We start from the raw sequence: 20,108 nt of genomic DNA, 5'->3' as shown, positions 1-20,108 counted from the left end.
GGTACATGCTGACTAGAAGCACCAGGCAGAGAAAATCGGTGCCTGGATGACACAGCGTAGGTTATCCATCATTCACTTGGATATGGCTGGAGAGCTTTGCTCCAGGCATACAGACAGCATAAGGGGGGCAGACCGGTTCATTCAAGGACAGACCGGTTCATGGTCTTGTGCATCAGGATAAAGGGAGAGGACCTTGCAGCACTTATGGGGCCTGACAGTCTTCTACAGCTCCCTCTCACGAGGGTGACCCTCTCCATTATCATCTACGACGAGATGCTCCATGCACATGACAGGTGAGCCATGCTCAGGAGACAGCAGCCGGGAGCCTGGATGATGAATGTGCCTCTTGCTCTCACAGGTGAAGTGCAATGAGCAGCCCAATCGGGTAGAGATCTACGAGAAGACGGTGGAGGTGCTGGAGCCAGAGGTCACCAAGCTCATGAAGTTCATGTACTTTCAGGTGAGTGGGGTGGGGGCGGGTCCACGGCAGGAGGCTCACGAAGCCCCCCCGCCCCTCCATGTCTAGACTTTGGCGCCATGTCATTTTGTTTCTACCCAGCCAATACTTTTGAGAGCCACCTACACCCCTGTGGGTGAGCCAAGCCAGCAGGCGTCCCTGCCTCCACAGAGGATGTGTCCTAGTGAGTATGTGTGTGCTTGGAGCACGGAGTGACAAAAGCACTCACTAGTTTTAGGACATGGTAAAGACGTGAGTAAAATATGGTTTACTACAGTCGTAGGTTGCAGAGTATCTATGTGTCATTACCACTTTAGGGACAATGGCACGGAGCTACGACCTAGGTGACAAGAGACAGGAATATGATGGTCGAGAGAAAGGCTCCAGGAAGACGGCCCTGCAAAACCCCAAGGCCTGGAGGAATCAGTGTGTTAAAAAAAAAAATGGAGGACAGGAAGGGGGTGAGCTGCAGAACAGTAAAAGCAAGGAAGTGGTCCAAGGGGCAGCGGGAGGGGGACAGGGACCCATGAGATGGGCACTGTGAGCCTAGAGCTTTGGGTTGGACACTGGGCTGATCTGAGCTTTTAGGACATTGGTCACTAGGTAGGAAACGCTTGGAAGATGGAGGTGGGAAGAGGCCTGGAGGAGCACGGAGGAGCACGGAGGAGCACGGAGAGCAGGAGCTCTGGCAGAGCCATTTTTAGAGGAAGAAGAACAGAGAGAGGGCCGAGGGTCTTCACAGTGACAGGGAAAGCCAGGCAATAGCATGAAAGGACAGGAGGTGTGAGCAGCCAGTCACTTCCCGGGGTCTCACTGGCGACTATGAGAGTGGCAGGGAACACTTCAAAGCTGGTCTGTGCCCCCCAGTAGGTGACAGAGCCCATACCCTACATATGTTCCATTCATAGAGTGTTGTCACTGGCCAGGATCCACTCTGTAGTCAGCCTTTATGCAAGAGCTGGGACTGCACTGAGGAGGTCCTCAGCCTGGGTAAGGAGCGATGCTAGGTCAAACCCTAGCTCTGCTGTTTTCTAACTGTGTGTGACTCACTTCATATGTGCACGCACACGCACGCGCACACACACACACACACACACACACACACACACACACACACACACACATACACACACACACACCAGCACAGGGAAATGAAGCCTGCCCCTCAGGGTGGTGGAAAAGATAGACAGTCTCTCGGTAGGAGCCCAGGAGGGCCATATGACAGCTTAAAGTGTTTCATAGCTGTTGCTAGTATCATAGATGGCCTGACGTCCAGACCTAAAGTCTCTTTTGGGAAGCAGATCCAAGAGAGAGGAGGCATCAGAAACTGGGTGTGAAATGAAGAGCTTCCCCGAAAGAGGTGCATCTGGGAGGAAGGATGTGGGATGATTCGCAGCCGTGTGCCTTGAGTGTGGCCCTTGACTGAGCATAGCAGCAGTGGTAGTTAACGGGGAAGCTTCTCAGTAACACGAGGCTCACTCCAAGCACTCGGCCGCCACCGCGGCCATCCATAGTAGTTGCTCTAATGCCTAATGAAGCATCTCCAGGAATCTGAAGGAAGGGCGGGCTTTCTCAGCTCACAGTTTAAAGGTACACAGTCCATCATGGCGACAAAAGTGTGTTGGCCGGAGCATGAGGCAGCTGGTCAGGTTGTACCCAGGTCAGGGAGTAGGGGGAGGTGAAAGCTGGTGCTCAGCTCACTTTCTCCTGTTGACTCAGTCTGGGTCATGCCATACCACACACACACACACACACACACACACACACACACACACACACTCAGGGGATGCCTTCCCTGTTCCAGTAGACTTTTCCGGAAACATACTTCGTGGACATACCCAGGGGTATGTTTCCATGGCGAGTCTAAATCCCATCAAGTTGAAAGCTGAGAGTAACCATTACACCATTGTGAGCATTGCTAGTGGGGAACAATTCCATTGTGGCAAGAAGCCTAACTGGACTGGCTGTGGCCTGCTGGTCCTTGATGAGAGGGGCTGGCGGTTGGGTATGGTACGCCTTGGACATGGGATGGAGCTCACATCTGTACATAGATCCTCTTCTCCACACACCTCCCTTCCTGTGTTCTTTTTCTTTCTCTTCTTCCTCTTCTTCTGCTTCCTCTTCTTCCTCCTCTTTCTCCTCCTTTTCTTCCTCCTTTTCCTCCTCCTTTTCCTCCTCCTTTCTCTCCTCCTCTATTACTCACTACCCCTCCATTACTACTGTTGCTTCTTCTGGCTTTTGAACTACCCCTACACACACACACACACACACACACACACACACACACTCACACACACTCATACACACTCACCACACACACACACACACCCCCCCCACACACCACACACACACACTCTCACACACAAACTCCACACACACACACACACACACTCACACACACCACACACACACACCACACACACACACCACACACACACCACACACACACACTCCCACACACACACACACACACACACACACACACACACACACACACACACTCACACACACACACACACACTCACACACACACACACACACACACTCTCACACACACACTCACTCACACTCACACTCACACACACACACACACACACACACTCAGGTAACAGATGTTTTGAGGTATCATATTTACTCTTGTGATTCCTCCAGGCAGAGTGACAGCCCAGCATGCTCTAGTGTCTTCACAGAGCTGGGTGAACACGTCACACAATCTCTTCTAGAATGTTTCCACCCTCTGAAAGAAATCTCCTGAGCCATCATCCCATACTACCCCAACACCCTCTCCTTCAGCCTTAAGCAACTTCTAAATGACCTTTTATCTCTGTGGATTTCCTGTTTGGGCATTTCCCTACAAATGAAGTTACACAGGACATGACTTTTCAGGCCTGGCCTCTTGCAGTTGACAGGGTGTTTTTGAGCGTCATCTGTACTGTGGCAGAAACTAATTGGTTTGCTGCTGCTGCTGCTGTTGTTGTTTTTATTTGATGATGGAATACCATGTCACTTACTGTGCACACACACACACACACACACACACACACACACACACACACACACTGTATTTCATTCACCCATTTACCAGGTGATGGATGAGGGTGATTTCCTCCTTGGGTCTGTCAGGGATGAAAGCTGGACACATGTGTGAGCTTCTGTGTTGTTACAGGTTCTGTTTCTCTTGGGTTCTGAGGTGGTTAGGGTTTTGTCAACTTGGCATGAGCTGGAGTCATGGGAAAAAATTCACTGACTGATGAGATTTCTCTACCGATTGACCTGTAGGCAAGTCTGTCAGACATTTTCTTGATTAATGATCGGTGTGAGGGAGGGCCCAGCTCACCGTGGGCTGCGCCATTCCTGGGCATGCGGCAGTCCTAGATTGTATAAGAAGCAGACTGATCCAGCTGTGGACCCTCTGTGTCTGCTTCAGTTTCTGCCTCTGTGTTCTTGTCTCAACTTCCTTCAGGGTGGACTGTTAGCTGGGAAATGAGATAAATCTTTTCTTTCCCACAATGCTTTTGGTGACAGTGTTGTTGATCACAGCGGTAGACAGCAGACTAGGCAAAGCAGGTCCCTGTGAGTGGAGTACTGGGTCACTCAGTGACTCCGCCCTGGGTGTGCAAGTTTCCTAACTGCCCCTGCAGGCTGCTGTATGGCTGAGGCCACACCACCACGGTCTGATGCAGTTCATACAACAGTGCTGGAGCTCTGGTGCTCCCCAGCTCACTTGGGGTCAAAGCACAAGCCCTCAAAAGAGCCTCGAAGAGTGGACAGCCTCTCCATTGTTGACTTTGCTCCTTCCCTGCACTTACTATAGCTCAGGCTAACCCTGTTTCCTTAAGCCTCCGATAGCCTCGGGGGCCTTTGCAGGTCAACTCATCCTTCCTTCCTTCCTTCCTTCCTTCCTTCCTTCCTTCCTTCCTTCCTTCCTTCCTTCCCTTGTGTCCCTATCTTTCCCCTTCTCTTTCAAGTTACTTCCCTAAAAGGTCATTTCTCTGTGATTTCAGTCTTTCTCCCTGGAGGAACCGTTCTTACGAGCCCTTCCCAACCTCTGTCCCGTCTTCATTTCCTGCCATATCAAGTATGAAATTCTGCTGCAAAGAATTTACTTTGTTTCCTATTACTTAATTGGCATATACGATCCTTAGGGCAGTTTTTTTTTCTTCTTGTTTTGATTTCTGCTTGACCTCAGTCCTTACAATGGCTGTACGGTATAGAGTAGACACTCAATAATCAGTTGCTTGTCGGATGAACCTCTGTCTCTCCCTGCATTTCACACATCGGGGACGCGGTGCTTGATAGCTTGATAGTTTTGGGGACGAATTCATAAGGTAAACTCACTTGGAACAGGTCCCAGCACGCAGTCAGGGTTAGCTTCGGAAGCGAGGACATCTCGGAGAAAGACTGCCTGGCACGGCAGATGAGCCCTTACACTGTTGTTCTATCTCCAGCGCAAAGCCATCGAGCGTTTCTGCAGTGAGGTGAAGCGACTGTGCCACGCTGAGCGCAGGAAGGACTTTGTCTCCGAGGCCTACCTGCTGACCCTGGGCAAGTTCATCAACATGTTTGCCGTCTTGGATGAGCTCAAAAACATGAAGTGCAGTGTCAAGAACGACCACTCTGCCTACAAGAGGTCAGAAGCCCTCCCCGCTCCCTGGGCCCTTCTCACCGACGTATTCCCTAGTAATAGAGTAGCTTCCCTCAAACCTGGCCGCTGTGTCAGGGTGGTCTGAGGAGGACAGCTCCAAGCTGGGGCTTCAGAAGAGTTGATGTTGGTTGGCCAGGCTTGATGTCCCAAGATGGAATCTGGTCCTCACCTTCCCCCATCTAGGGGACAGAAGCAATTTCTGCCATGCCTACCTCACGGCAGAAAGATTATCGTAAGGCATTGCACTGTTGTTTTCTGTGAGGAACAGAAGCCACCTCTTGTGTCCCAGAACTGCAGAGCCCAGGCACACATTCCTCCAGTTACCCCGGCAGCTGCATTTGGCTGGATCTCTTTTACCACTTCTCACTCCATGGTCTCCTTTCTCAGCCAGGCCCCTGCAGTGGCTCCCTGCCAGTCCATAGCATAACCCCAGCTTTTTAGAAAAGAGCACCTCCTTCCTCATGCATTTAAAAAGTCCCGGCCAAGATTGTTATCCATCCAGCTTGCTAATCCCGACGTCAGACACTGGGTCAGGTGAAGGTGATCTGAGCGGATGACAGAATTAGGGGGCCATGTCATCGTTGAAAAGGGGGCTGGGATTGAGACGCGGCTATTCTTCTCCAGAAGTCAGGATATAGCCACCCCCAAGACAGGGAACGCTGCAAAATGGCAGAACTCCTGGGAGTTGGTTGAATCTCTGATAAATGCAAGTGTCTTTCTATAACTCTGGGAAGGGTTGAACATATCACCATCAAAGAAGGACCCCATCCCTATCCCGCCACACCTCCCTAGGATTTCAAGTCGGCTACAGAGAGAAGAGGGCAGATGTGAAACCTGGGTTGCCCAATAGTTAGAGCCCATCTCAAGACCAACTTGAGATATCACAGATGGCCACCAGCACAGCATCCTTCCCCATATACTTCCTGTTATGGCCCACCACTTCCATAATGACCGCAGGCAACATCTGTGTCCTAAAACCCGTTCTCACAAGTTATTTTGACGCGAGCTGTGCCTTGCTGGGTTAAGTTGGGACACAGTGAAGCCCAGCCTGTGTCCTCTGTTTCCTTCCATCTGTCAGGCACTTCAGTTAGAAGCTCCATGTTGCCATACAGTGCTGTGCATGAGAACGTTGAGGGAAAGCCAGATCTGTGATCTGTGCTACTCAGAAAGCTGCGGCAGGAGAATCAGCAACTGGTCCTAGCAGCCCAGGACTGACATCCTTGTAGTTTTCATCAGTTCAGGCTTAGGCTACAGAGTGAGTTCGAGGCCAGCCCAGAAAACTTAGCAGGACACTATCTCAAAAGTGAAAAATGGTAACAAGGTTGGGGACATAGCTCAGGGGTCAGCTTGCTCAGCATGCACGATGCCCTGGTCCAATCCCCGGGACTACAAACCAACCCGAAAATGGGATGCTGAGGTTTTCCTATAATGACCAGAACACATGAAATGAAGCTTCCTGCCTGTGATTGTTCTACCGGACTCGCTGTGCAGCTCCCCAGAGATCCTGGCCAGGCTCAAGGACATTGACCACATTGATCTCCTGGTTTCCATTAAATGCCCCAAGATTCCAGTGGGCTTGTTTGTTTGTTTGTTTGTTTGTGGTTTCATGGCCTTCAATACCCAGCAGCTGTCATGAGGGTGTAAACGGCCTGAGAGAAAGAATTGCCAAACACTTTCCTTTGACCTTGGGCTCCCTTGGGTGTTTAGAGCCTTGTGTCTCTTGTTGGCTAAGCAGGAGCAGACTCCCAGGTACCCTGTTAACTGCTTCTTTCTCTGTGTTTCAGAGCGGCCCAGTTCCTAAGGAAGATGGCGGACCCCCAGTCCATCCAGGAATCTCAGAACCTGTCCATGTTCCTGGCCAATCACAACAGGATCACCCAGGTGAGGACAAGTTCCCTGTCAGTCCTGCCTGGCATCCCAAGGAATCAATACTAGGGCCCGAGGCTCAGGGGACTCCAAGGGACAGGATACAGCTCAATCCACATTTGTCTCCATTGCCCTTCATGGGAGTATAGCTTCAGCCAGTGACCTCCCCCTTTTTGGTTCTCTGGAAGCTTCCAAGACAGGACTGTGGCCCTCACATCAGGCTCTAGGTTGAGGATAAGCCTTACCATAGGTCCACTTATAACAACACTTTGGGTAAAGTCAGAGGCTCAGTTTATTCATCCATAAAGTGGGTATATTCTTTTGAGACTGTTATGAGAATATATCTCATAGGATTAGCTTGGAAAATAAATGAAGCGTGTACAAAAAGAACATGGCCAAGAGCCTGGGAAGGCACAGTTATAGTTACCACCACCAGTTTGCCAGGGCGCATCCACTGGGCCTCTCTTCTTCCACTGTGATGGTCATAGCTGACTCTATCTCTCTGACAGTTCAGTAATAACAAGAGCGTCTGCAGGACCCTATACAAGAGGGGCTGTGATGCTCCCAAGGCATCTCAAAGGCCTGGCTGTAGTGGGGCCTTTTATGTCACTAGAGAAGGATATGGAGTCTCAGCCCCCTGCTGTCTGTAGAGTGTTCCCCCAATGCTGTCCACGAGTATCCCGTAGAAGCCCAGTTTGTCTCTGAGGGGAAACCTTCCTTAACTGTTTTGATGCTCCTGGATCCTGCCAGGAAAGAGATCTTCCTCCTTCCCTGGGTGGGTCTTCCCCCTGCCTTTGTCTGGAAAAACCTCATAGAGACCCTCAAAACTAAACCACAATTACTACAGGCCCCATCACTGTAAAGCTGGGTTGTCCAAGAGTACACACACACTCAACCCTCAGCACTGGCAGGGTTAGTGTGGGAGACTCAAGAGGTTAGGTTCCTGCTGTGAGAGGATGCAGGGACAACCAGCTAATGCCCAGCATCCAGCAGGAGTCACATGCCAGCACCTGCTGTCAGGAAAGCCCCCTCCTCCTGGGATCTCAGGAGGGACCAAAGTGTGCATTTATTCTCGGCCTACTGGGTGGTACGGGAAGGTGTTTGCTCTGCCTGACCAGTGGGTGGCGCTGTTGTTTAGTGTCTTCACCAGCAACTGGAAGTGATCCCGGGCTATGAGGAGCTGCTGGCAGACATTGTCAATATTTGTGTTGATTACTATGAGAATAAGATGTACCTGACACCCAGCGAGAAGCACATGCTCCTCAAGGTAAAACTTGCCCTCCTCACAGGGGTGTGTGTGTGTGTGCATGTGTGTGTGCGTGTGTGTGTGTGTGTGTGTGTGTGTGTGTGTGTGTGTGTAAACCAACAGTGTCATTCTTCAGGAGCCTTCCATACTCTTTTATTATTTTAAATATGCATGTGTGGGTGTGTGCACAGGATTTTGGGTGTCCTTAAAGGCCAGAAGTAGAGTTATGGGCTATCGTGAGCTGCCCAGCAGTAATGAGTCATCATTGCTCCAGCCACATCTTCTTTTCTGACATACTGTCTCTCACTGGAATCTGGAGCTCACCCTTTAAGCCTGGATGTCTGACCAGCGAGCTCAGGAATTGGCTTGATTCTCCACCTCCAGCGTGGGGGGTGTACACATGTGCACCACCTTACCAGCTTTCACATGGGCGCTAGAGATTGAACTCAGGTCTTAGGCTTGTGCTACAAGCACATGGCTGACTGGGCCATTAGCCCACAATGTTCAAGACTGAAAGTGATATTGGGGTTCTTTGAGGGCATCCCATGGTGGAACCATTGTGTGTCCCCATGTACAACCACCAGTATTCAGTCGTGGGAGCCTCCAAAGATCTAATCCAATGATTTTCCAAGAAGCCTCACCTTTAACTAACTGTGAGGTTAAGTTTCAGCCTCTTTTAATGTTTTATAGTTTTTGAGACGTTCTCTCTGTAGCCCAGGCTCGCCTTGGATTCTCAGTTCTCCACCCTCAGCCTCCCAAACGTTTGGGTTACAGGTGCATGCTTACCACATCCACCCGGTTTCACCCTCTTAACGTCATTGCCCTGTGACTTTGAAGCTTAAATGCTTGCACGAGCTCAGGGAAATGAAATTTATTGAAACCATAGCACAGGGCAGTGTGGCTTTTGTGACTCTGTCACTCCAGCTTCCTTGGGCTATCAGAAACCAGCAAAGGTTGCCCCAGCTTTAACCACGCCTCTTCCCCAGTGCCAACCATGAGTGGTTACAGCAGTTACGCCCAAGTCTGATGTCCCCCTCCCCCGCCCCAGGCTGCCTTAGTACAGTCCATCTCCCAGCGGGTTTAGATGACATCAGATTCTCAAGCCTTCCTCTCTTTGCAGTTAGTTAGTGAGCTCAGATGCCACCAGGGGGTGCTCGAAGCCCTTACAGGACGGACAGTCTGGTGCTGTGGCTGCAGGGCGGAATGCACCAGGCAGGAAGCAGCTATCGTAGGCATGCTCTGCTGCTTCACTTAGCCACGCCCCATAAGAAATAAAGGTACAAAACGGAGTGAGTTCCTATGTCTCTCTTTTACCTAAAGGGCCGAGCAAATGGGCTGACAGATCACAATATCAGCACCTTCAGGTGGGGATCCGCTCTTTAACAGTGGCTCCCACGGCTCTCCCGGGAGCCTTTCCATTGTTTTTTCTGGGGAATTTTACGGTCATTTATCATTATTCCAGTGTCTGTCTCCTGACACCTCTGGGAAACAATAAAGTCCTTTCTCTCCCAGAGGATCTATAAATGCACACGTAGATGGAGATCCTGGGCTGAACCCTTTGCAGCTAGTCTCTGCAGCACATGCGTGTGGTTCCAGCAAGCTCTCTAGCCCCTCTGTCTCTGATTTCCTCATCTTTGAACCAAGACTACACTTGTTAAACCCTGACCGTAACCGCTGGCCCAGAGTGGCTGCTGTGCCAATACACTAATTTCCTCGTTGAAATTAGGCACGCGTTTTCTGTTTTAATTTGGAGATCGGCTGTGAATTTGAAATAGCGTGTGTGTCTCTACAAGAGGCCAGTGGATTTGCGCAGCTCGCACGCATGCGCAAACATGCACCGCAGACCCCGCCCCCCCTTGTTTGTTAGCCCCTCCAGAGGTGTGATGAGTTTTGTTCTTGGCCCCTTTCTCCTTCTAGGTGATGGGCTTTGGCCTCTATCTGATGGATGGAAATGTCAGTAATATTTACAAGCTGGATGCCAAGAAGAGAATCAACCTTAGCAAAATCGATAAGTTCTTTAAGGTTAGTCATCGGGGCTGGTGCCGGGCACCGGGACAGAATTACTAGAGCCTAGATCCTTGGGGGAAGGAAGTGATGGAATTAGCCAGAAAGCTGTGGAGATGGTCATAGGCATCTAAAGATCCTCGGGGAAAAGGAAGCTAGAAGCACAGGCCCCAGCTGCTCTCACTAAAGCAAGGTCTACTGCCCACATGTGGGTGAGGGCCAGCTTCTGGACTCGGCTGGGATTCCACGGAGGCCTTGTAAGTCTTCCTGCAAGCTCCTTTTCCCCTTCCTAAAGTCTTTCATCTAAAGACAGACTTGCATCCTAGGAGACAAAACCTGTGTCAATTTTTATTATGCCCTACAGCTCATGAAAGCAAGACTAAAGACTAGATTGGTTTTTTTTGTTTGTTTGTTTGTTTTTGTTTTGTTTTGTTTTGTTTTTTTAAGATTTACTTTCATCGTCCAAGTATGGGCATTGTGTCTGTGTCTCACTGTGTGTATGCAGTGCCCACAGAGACCAGAAGAGGACATTGGTTACCCTGGAACTGTAGTTAAGATGGCTGTGAGCTGTCATGTGGGTATCTGGCATCAAACACTGCTCCTGAAAGAGCAGCAAATGCTCTTAGCTGCTGGGCCATTTCCCCATCCCTGAAACACTAGATTCTAAGTGGATTTGTGTTTGGCATTTTAGCCGCTCTGAGGCCCATCCATGACAGTCCACTTGCCCATGCCATTTAGGCACAATAACTCACAACATTCTGCCTAAGTGCATCCCATCAAGCACCTCCTAGATCTGACCATTTGGCCCCAAAACCTTCTCAGAAAAGCTCTCAGGTAAATTTTAAGTCTTTGGAGTCTGAACAAGGAGAGGTCACGTCTGGAACTGAACCTCTCATTCTGATTTAACTATAATGTTGGGCCCTACAGATGTGAGATCTGCCCTGAGGGGATGTTGTATTGTGACAGCTATTAGGTGAGATTTAAGGAGAAATGTGAGTCACAAGGGTCTTGATTTGTTAGCTTTTCTCTAGAGCTGCCCATGTTGGGAAATGGCTATGTCTGCCTTTAGGCAACAGGAAGGAAGGTAGAACCAGACCTACAGAGGGTCAGCATTTAAGCTGGCTCCGCTGCCTTCTGAGTAGCTTTGAGAAAGTCATAGACGAGGCCTCCTGGAGCTCTACATGGTCTGATTTTCTGAACAGACTAAGCTCCCTACGTGCAGATCTCTGTGTTGAGTATCATGGGAGACGGGACTGACGCTCCTTGGTTATGTGTGGATGGAGACACTGAATGGTTGGACGACTGGGTTCTTCAGTGCTTCGAATTAAGCCCAGGGCCTCGGCCACGAGAATTAAGCCCTCTATTACTAAGTATATCCCACCTTCTTCTTTTTAAGGTAGAGCCTCACTGTGTTGCCCATGAATCCTGTGAACACAAGGTCCTCTTGCCTTTGTGTCATAAATATCTGGGATTACAGGCTCAGCTACATAGAGAGTGTTTGTGAAGTGCCTAGTCCTGTGTCCACTGCAGGAGAGACAGACATAGGGAGACAGTAGCCTCCCTTCCGCAAGTCCTGGGCTATCTACACTTTAATGTTAGGTATCAGGTGGACAGTGTCAGGTGCCCCCCCAGGCAGTAGCCTGCTGCCATCTGCACCTAGTCGTGTGGGGAGCAGCAGAAATCTTCTGAGCTGTAGAAAGGACCCTGTGCGAGGAGGCTAGCCATCTGGTCCTCTGCTTCATCTACTCACCGACGTGACCCTGGATAGGTTCCTTTGCTTCCTGGTATCAGCTGCTCGATTGATACCAATTGATACCAATTGTACAGTTGGTTGGAGGCAGGGGAAGGGCCTGTATGCTGGCTGAGACTCCTCTGGGTGCCAGGACCCCATGGCTAACCCATTAGGAGTAATTCAAGCTACCGGGCTAAGGTACACACTGAAGCCTTCCACCCCGACCACGGTACAGCAGCCCTGCCCTGCAGGTGCCATCTCTCTCACAGGTGCCATCTCACAGGTGCCATCTCTCTCACAGGTGCCATCTCTCTCACAGGTGCCATCTCACAGGTGCCATATCTCTCACAGGTGCCATCTCACAGGTGCCATCTCACGCGCTCTGTTTGCTTCCTTTGCAGCAGCTGCAGGTGGTACCCCTTTTCGGCGACATGCAGATAGAGCTGGCCAGATACATTAAGACCAGTGCTCACTATGAAGAGAACAAGTCCAAGTGAGTGCCTGCCGTAATGTCTCTTGGCTCCTGTGAGGACGCCCAGCCTGGGCAGGGAGCTGAGGGACCATTTCAGTCCCTCCTCCCTCCCCAGAGCCCTGGGCACGTGGATTCCCGCAGTGCCGGAAGGGAGATGGCTTGGGTGCTCTGAGCCCTTTTGCACCAGCCCTTAGCTGCCAGACTCTAAAGGGCTCAGAGCACAGCCACACCCCTTGTCCTGCTCTGCGGTGAACCCCTCCCCTCAGTGGGACAGCAGGAGTCTACTGATGGCAGCAGTCATCACCCTGGGTCAGGTCTCTCTGCTCAGGTTTTGTGACTATGCAGTAAGTACGCGGTTAACGGTGTGGGAGTGGCTTGGATGGTTCCAGCAGTGGCCTGGGTTGGTAACTTCCCACTAAGTCAGCTAATGAGCATGGTTCTAGGGAATCTAGGCCAAGGCCTGGGGGTAAGTCAGTGGCTGCCAGGGGTGGCCGTGGGTGGGTGGGTGGGGGTGGTTAATCTGGTTCCACCTTTGGTCCCTCTGATCTCAGAATCAGATCTACATGTGTATTACCTACAACTAAGAGACCACGGTGGCTTATCCACATAGATCAGACCTTGCCACTCTTTGGTCAGTGTCTTTCTTAGGTTTACAGTGCTGGCAATTAAACCCAAGATCTTTTACACGCTGGGCAAGTACCCTACGGCTGAACTACAGCTTTGTCTCTCTTCTTATTTTTATCTGGGGTCATTGCTCATTAAGTAAACTCAGTTCTGTAGCCTAGGCTTGCTTTGACTTTGTGGTCCTCTTGCTGTAGCCAGTCTTAGTAGCTGGGATTAAAATGATACCAGCAGACACTGAGTGTGGTATAAGCACCTATGATCCCAGCAGTTGGGAGCTGGAGGCAGGAGGATCAGGAGTTCAAGGCCAGCCTTACCTACAGTAGAACCCTGTCCCCAAAAAACCTAAGTTGCCTACAAAAGGGTCCTTGACCTATAACCTATATCTACCTGGAGCCCCAGAGATGAGTCCATGTCTGGCAGTCTTAGAGAGCAGTTATCAGCCTGTCATCAGGCAGAGTCAGAAGTGTGAGTAACAGTATCCCCCTACGAGTAGCTCAAAATGAAAAGCTAGCGGGTTGGGGATTTAGCTCAGTGGTATTGCGCTTGCCTAGGAAGCACAAGGCCCTGGGTTTGGTCCCCAGCTCCAAAAAAAAAAACCAAAAAAAAAAAAAAAAAAGCTAGCATAGGCTAAGCCAGAGGAAGGCTCACTACTCATAATCCTGAAGAGAGCCCCTTTGCGTCTTCTTTTGAAAGTTCTGTCCAAACCTTTGCCTGCCGGCTGGCTTCCATTCTCTTGGTCTGCCTATTGAACCACTATTCTGGACAGAGGGAGAGGGGCAGAGAGTGAAGACTGTTCTTCATTTTTTTCCTCTCCAATCCAGGGTGGTTTCCCTAAGGACATCTTTCAAGGAGACAAGAGAAAGAAGAGAGGAGAGGAGGGAGGAAAAGGGGAAGAGGGAAGGAAGGAAGGAAGGAAGGAAGGAAGGAAGGAAGGAAGGAAGGAAGGAACCAAGCAAGGAAGAAGTGATGGGGAAGAGGTACCAGCCACACCTCTCAGAATGATAGGAAGTCTCTCACCATGGGCACGTCCATGTCACCAGGCCCCTGTTGGGAAAGACAGGGAAGTTTGCCCACCTCGGTTTTGCTCGGCTGTGATTCTGTCTTTCTGTGGTCACAGAGAGGCTGTGACCTTGGCTCTCGCCTTCTCACTTACCTGGTGAGTATCGTGCACTGGTGTCCAGAAACACCTGTGGCGTAGTCTGGAGAAGGCAGAGACAGGGCTCGTCTTCCTAGCCATGGTGTCCACAGAGCGGGCTCTGGGGCATAGGCGGCCACTTTACCGTTTGGTTTCACCCAGAGGAGCCAGCTGTGTGGTCTGAGGACCAGGAGCTGCTAGTGTGCAGAAGGAGCCTGTCCCACGAAGGCACCCGGAGCGGGGTCCCATGCACAAGCGCTGTGGTCTTCTCCCCAGGTGGACGTGCACCCAGAGCAGCATCAGCCCCCAGTACAACATCTGCGAGCAGATGGTTCAGATCCGGGACGACCACATCCGCTTCATCTCTGAGCTGGCCCGCTACAGCAACAGCGAGGTGAGTTCCGCGGCCGGTCCAGGCCCCGCAGCTGTACAGAGACTGGGCAGGACCAGGCAGCGTCGGGTAGGGGGAGCACACTGCCAGTCGCTAGAGGATGCCTTGCTGGAAGCGTGGGTTCTAAGCCACACTGGGATGGACGGTCAGTATCTCTGTGGCCTCCATTCCTTCATCCGCATAAAGGACCTAAGGCTAGTGATGCCCGGGGAGGATGGGGGTGGGGAGGGAGTCGCTGATGGAGAGACCATTGTTAACAGATACAGAGGTACGGTCGGATAAGAGAGGTAGTTTCCTTCCCTCTTTCTCCTTGGGGTATTTGTACTTTTACTAAATAGCAAATATTTAAGAAAAATAGGGGTTTACAATAGCCAAGTAAGAGGAATTACTTATAATGTTCTATCACACGGTAGAGTGCCTCTGTTTGATAATAATTATGGCCCTGCATGCGAAGAGAAGCCATCAGAGGTGATAGCCACACCAGGTAGCCCATCTGGTCATCACATAGCGCATACATGTGCTGCATGTTTACACGGTGTCTCATCAATAGCTACAATTGCTATGCCAACTGAAAATAATTCAGATGTCTTTTAAGTGGACAGAGTTTTAGTTGAAAGTCATGACAGAGTTTATGTTGAAAGGGTCACTAAGATAATTAATGGGGTGCCTGGCACGTGTTGGGCCTGGAATAAAGGTGGAGTAACTGCTCATCGGCTTCACGGGCTCACCCCATGTCACGTTCAACGGGCAGACAGAGACAGCGTTCTGAGCACTCTTGCTCCTAATGTCACTTAAACGTGCATAGCTATGGAATAATATATGATCTTTGCAAAACCAACGTAAATGGAGCCCGAGAAGCAGAAAAGTCATAGAGGGCTGTGGAGATGGCTCAGTGGGTAAAATATTGATCGCCGTGCAAGCACGAGGAACAGTTGAGTTAGGGTCTCCAGAACTCACGCAAAGCATGCATCTGCAACCTCAGAGCTCCTACAGCGACACAGGACGCTTGTTGACCAGACAGCCTCCTGAGTGCAATGGCCAGCAACAAAGAGAGCCTGTACCAGAGAAAACGGGAAGTCAAAGCCGACAGCCACGGTGGTCCACACGGGCGTGCACCATAAAGGTCTCTTCCAACACTAAGGATTAGGTTTTGAGGCTTTTTCTTTTTTTAATATAAGAACATATCAGTTATATAATCTTAATTCACAGAAAAAAAATAGATACGCAAAGCCAATCTCATAGAATCCTACCATCCCAGGACTAACTTTGATTATCATATATCTGTGTGGGCACCTTCCCATGGATGCCTTTCTCTCAGATACATAATAATATGCTGTTTAATCCTATGTAGGTCTCTAAGCTGAGCTTCCGTATTGTGTAAGAGGCTACATTTGCTCACTAGCTCCACCTTGTGGCCAGTGGCCATAGTGATTATCCTTCTCCAAACCCCAGCTCAGGAAGTTTCTGTGATCATAATCCAGGACATTTGAAATAGGGTCAGTCTGACCAAATACAGGCGGTGTGGTCAGTAAGCCTGGGGTTCACAAGGACCATGTCTAGTCCAAACCTTTATCTGTCTTTCTAGATGTGCCAGTAAGTGAGATCAGCAGGAAAAGCATTTGTCACGTGTTTGTGCCATCTGAGTCTAATTCTGGCTAAAGATATTATTATTATTATTATCACTATCATCATTACAGTTACCTCCTGGTTTTCACAAGAGATTGCTTCAGGATGTTCTATTGACACCAAAGTCTCTTGATGTTCCAGTACCTCATAGAAGTCCCTGATAACCGACTTGCATACTCGAACCTGTCATAAATTGTCTCTATTATTTATAAACCTGAATCCGAGGTGTAATCGCTATATAGTCAGGCTTCCTCTCCGTTACTGTGGTACAATACTCTTGACAAGAGGCAACCCAAAGAAGAGTTTGTTTCAGTTCACAATGCCAGCTTAGAGTCTGTCGCCATGAGGAAGTCACAGAGGTAAGAACTTTTGAGGCAGCAGCTCACGTCACGTCTACAGTTAAGTGTGGAAAAAAGCGAGTGCGTGCTCTCTTGCTTGCTTGCTTATGCTCAGCCCAGTTTCTCCGCTCAAACGCAATCCAGTACCTCCTGTTTAGGGAATGGTGCCACCTACTGTAGGCTGGATCATCTCACATCCAGTTAACCTAAGACAATCTCCCACAGACCTACAGGCTGACCCAGTGTAGACGACCTCTCCTTGAGACATCCGTCAACTCTGAGTTGTACCAAGTTGGCAACTAGAGCTAAGCCTCACACCATAAATAGTTGGTTTTCTGTATATAAGGGATAATGACAAAAATCGCACAATACAGATGCAGCATTTTAAAAAATATTTCCCATCTGACACTGAAGAACTTCATTGGATATAGACTTCCTCAGACACACAGGACCAAACGAACGATTTTCTACGTGTACATATTTTACATTCTTTATGACTTTCAGCAGAGACATTCTACAAAACACTATATAAGCTCTGAATTTTAAAAGAAAATGAGCCATCGCCCATAGAGAAAATTGGAATTCCTGTGAGCCTCTTGCCACAGTGCTTCTGTCAGCAGAGAATGATGTTTGATCTCCGTTTCTGTCTAAACATAGATAATTCTGGATGATTCATTGAGATTAAACAAGAGTCAGCAGCACCAGGACTTGTGTTTGAAGGAAGTGTTTCTATACATGATGGTCATGTAGCATAGTGGTTCTCAACCTGTGGGTCACAACCCCTTCGGGGTCAAATGACCTTTCTCATGGGGTCACCTAAGACGGTCGGGAAACAGATATTTGCATCGCAGTTCATAACGGTATCAAAATTACAGTTATGGAGTAGCAACAAAAATAGTTGCTACTACACGAGGAGCTATATTAAAGGGCCGCAGCCTTAGGAAGGCTGGGAACCACTGGCATAACACATCAGCCCTGTTTGAAATTGTTCACTACAAGCACAAAACTGTGGGCATCTTGACACTGCTTAAGCTGCAGGGAAGATGTTTGCTCGCAGTACGAGTGCAAACCCAGTAAGGGAGAGGGCTCTGCTCAGCTGTGAGCATGGCAGGTGTCTGCACTGCTGCAAGTGTTAATTTGGGAGATTACAGCTAGTGACGAAGCACATTTGCAAAGATCACGTCCGTCATGGATGACAACCTGCATATATTCGTGTGCACATATATACACATCCATGTACATATTCTATGTGGCTACACACATGTGTGTGGCATGGGATATCACACCTACAGACTTCTATGCCAGATCCTTTTAGTCAGGGCATCACAGCTAGTAGGTGAGCTGTGACGCCATTTTGGTGGTCTGTGATTAGCACCATGTGTGAGGTAGAATATGAAGCCCGGGGTTCCTGGGACATCACGGTGCCGTGGGAAAGTCATCGCTTGCATACATACTCAGAGTTCATATTCCTGCAAAGACGTGAACCTGGCAGTTACACGTACACACTTCCTACTGTGAATACAGTCAAGATAGGGTTAAAGCCTTTGCCGCAGGGCTAAGTGGGGATCTGTATGACGCCTCCTGTGGCCTTCAGCAAGACACCGGTCAAAGCCAAGTTTACCTACAAGGGCGCATGAACCCTCAGAGGAGGGATACTTATGGGCCTCAGGCCCATGAACCATGAGGTAAGTGTGAAATTCTGTGTCTCCCAGGTGGTGACAGGCTCAGGGCTGGACAGCCAGAAGTCCGATGAAGAGTACCGGGAGCTTTTTGACCTGGCCCTGCGAGGCCTACAGCTGCTATCCAAGTGGAGCGCCCACGTCATGGAGGTGGTGAGTGTCCTGGGGTGCCAGACCCCACACTGACCTGATTCACAAGGCATCCATGGACGTCCGCCTCTCGTTGGTATTCTGTCTTTCAACATGAAAATCCATGTACCACACTACTGAGGATATTTACAGAATGGTATGACCTCAGTTAAGAATATTTTCATCATTTAACAGACAAACAAAAACTTCATCTGGGACCCAGCACCAACATTTTTTGGTTCCCAACCTCTTGTAACCCTAGCACAACAGATCGTAGACCTCCATCTTCGGTCTGGCTTCTGTGACACCCACACTCATGGGCACATCCCCACAGACAGACAGACATATAGACACATAAACAACAATAAAAGTAAGCCTTAAAAAATATTTTTAAAAACCCACATCCATCACCCTGCCTTGATTCAGCCTTTGGTATTCTGTTTATGTTCACCCCCACATCCGGTTAACGTGTTCCCTGGTATTGCTAGACCGTTTTGTTTACGGTTCCTCAGTTGATGGGAGTGGCTGTTGCTTCTCTCCCCAGTACTCTTGGAAGCTGGTTCACCCCACAGACAAGTTCTGCAACAAGGACTGCCCGGGCACCGCGGAAGAGTACGAGAGAGCCACGCGCTACAATTACACCAGCGAGGAGAAGTTTGCTTTTGTGGAGGTGAGCCTGTGGGTGCCCTGCTCTCCCCACCTACTCCTGGACTGCTGCTCCCCGTGGTTCCTGGCTGGTTCTGATCCCCCAACTCTGTTCTCATCAAAACTTTCTGCCCTTTATCTAATTATTTTCCCATCCTTGCTCTCAGCCAAAAGTTACTAGGAAATGACAAGGGATCCAGCTCATTTAAACATAGACTATGGAGGGTTCCTGAGGCCCCGCCCTCAGTGGAGAACAGTTCCTGGGATAGTAAGAGCCGCTTTTCTTTAGGAGTGTGGCCGTTGGTTGGTTCCCTGTGCCCCAGTGGATGACTCCATGCCCATGGGTGTATGGGCAGCACTGATTGTACTCCCTGAGTTAAAACATAATAAATAAATGAATAAACATTTATGAAAGGAGACTATGAACCTGGAGGGGAGGCCCTGAGGGAGGCTGGAGGGAGGGGGAGTGAGGGTAGATGTGATGAAGATACAATGTATCTTAGTCAGGGTTTCTGTTGCTGCGATGAAACACCATGACCAAAAAAGCAAGAAGGGAGGAGACGGGTTAATTTGGCTTATACTTTTGTATTGCTGTTCATCATTGAAGGAAGTGAGGGCAGGAACTCAAACAGGGCAGGAACCTAGAGGCAGGAGCCGAGACAGAGGCCATGGAGGGGTGCTCCTTACTGGCTTCCTTCCTCTGGCTTGCCCAGCTTGTTTCCTTATAGAACTCAGGACCCCCAGCCCAGGGATGGCCCCACCCAAAATGGGCTGGGCCCTCCGGCATCAGTCTCTAATTGAAAAAAGATCTATAGCTGGCTCTCACGGAGGCGTTTCCTCAACTGAGGCTCCTTTCTCTCTGAGGACTCCAGCTTGTGTCAAGTTGACACAAAACCAGCCGGTACATAGTGTATGCATGTATGACATTTTCTAAGAATAAATTAAAATTTATATATATATATATATATATATATATATATATATATATGATGAGGACTGGCAAGGCAGCTCAGTGGGTGAGAGAGCACTGGCTCCACAACCTTGAGGACCTGAGTGCAGTGCAGTTCCCAGAACCCAATCGTAAAACAGATCAATGATCCCACCAGAGGATAGCTGGGC

General features: G+C 49.6%; 1 protein-coding gene across 1 annotated transcript in view; it reads left to right on the top strand.

Annotated features, from left to right (window-relative positions):
• Positions 1 to 20,108, top strand: part of Cyfip2 (cytoplasmic FMR1 interacting protein 2) — a 100,865-nt gene that overhangs the window by 9,113 nt on the left and 71,644 nt on the right. Inside the window, exons 5-13 of the mRNA XM_032913809.1 lie at positions 359 to 460; positions 4,906 to 5,087; positions 6,887 to 6,983; positions 8,107 to 8,235; positions 10,132 to 10,236; positions 12,352 to 12,443; positions 14,458 to 14,575; positions 18,249 to 18,368; positions 18,889 to 19,014. Of these exons, the coding sequence (XP_032769700.1) occupies positions 359 to 460; positions 4,906 to 5,087; positions 6,887 to 6,983; positions 8,107 to 8,235; positions 10,132 to 10,236; positions 12,352 to 12,443; positions 14,458 to 14,575; positions 18,249 to 18,368; positions 18,889 to 19,014 (1,071 nt within the window). The remainder of the gene's footprint in view (positions 1 to 358; positions 461 to 4,905; positions 5,088 to 6,886; positions 6,984 to 8,106; positions 8,236 to 10,131; positions 10,237 to 12,351; positions 12,444 to 14,457; positions 14,576 to 18,248; positions 18,369 to 18,888; positions 19,015 to 20,108) is intronic.

The sequence above is a fragment of the Rattus rattus genome, chromosome 9 (assembly GCF_011064425.1).
Source record: "Rattus rattus isolate New Zealand chromosome 9, Rrattus_CSIRO_v1, whole genome shotgun sequence".
NCBI lineage: Eukaryota > Metazoa > Chordata > Mammalia > Rodentia > Muridae > Rattus > Rattus rattus.
Note: the sequence above shows the minus strand (reverse complement) of the source record. Positions and strands in the feature narration are given on the sequence as shown.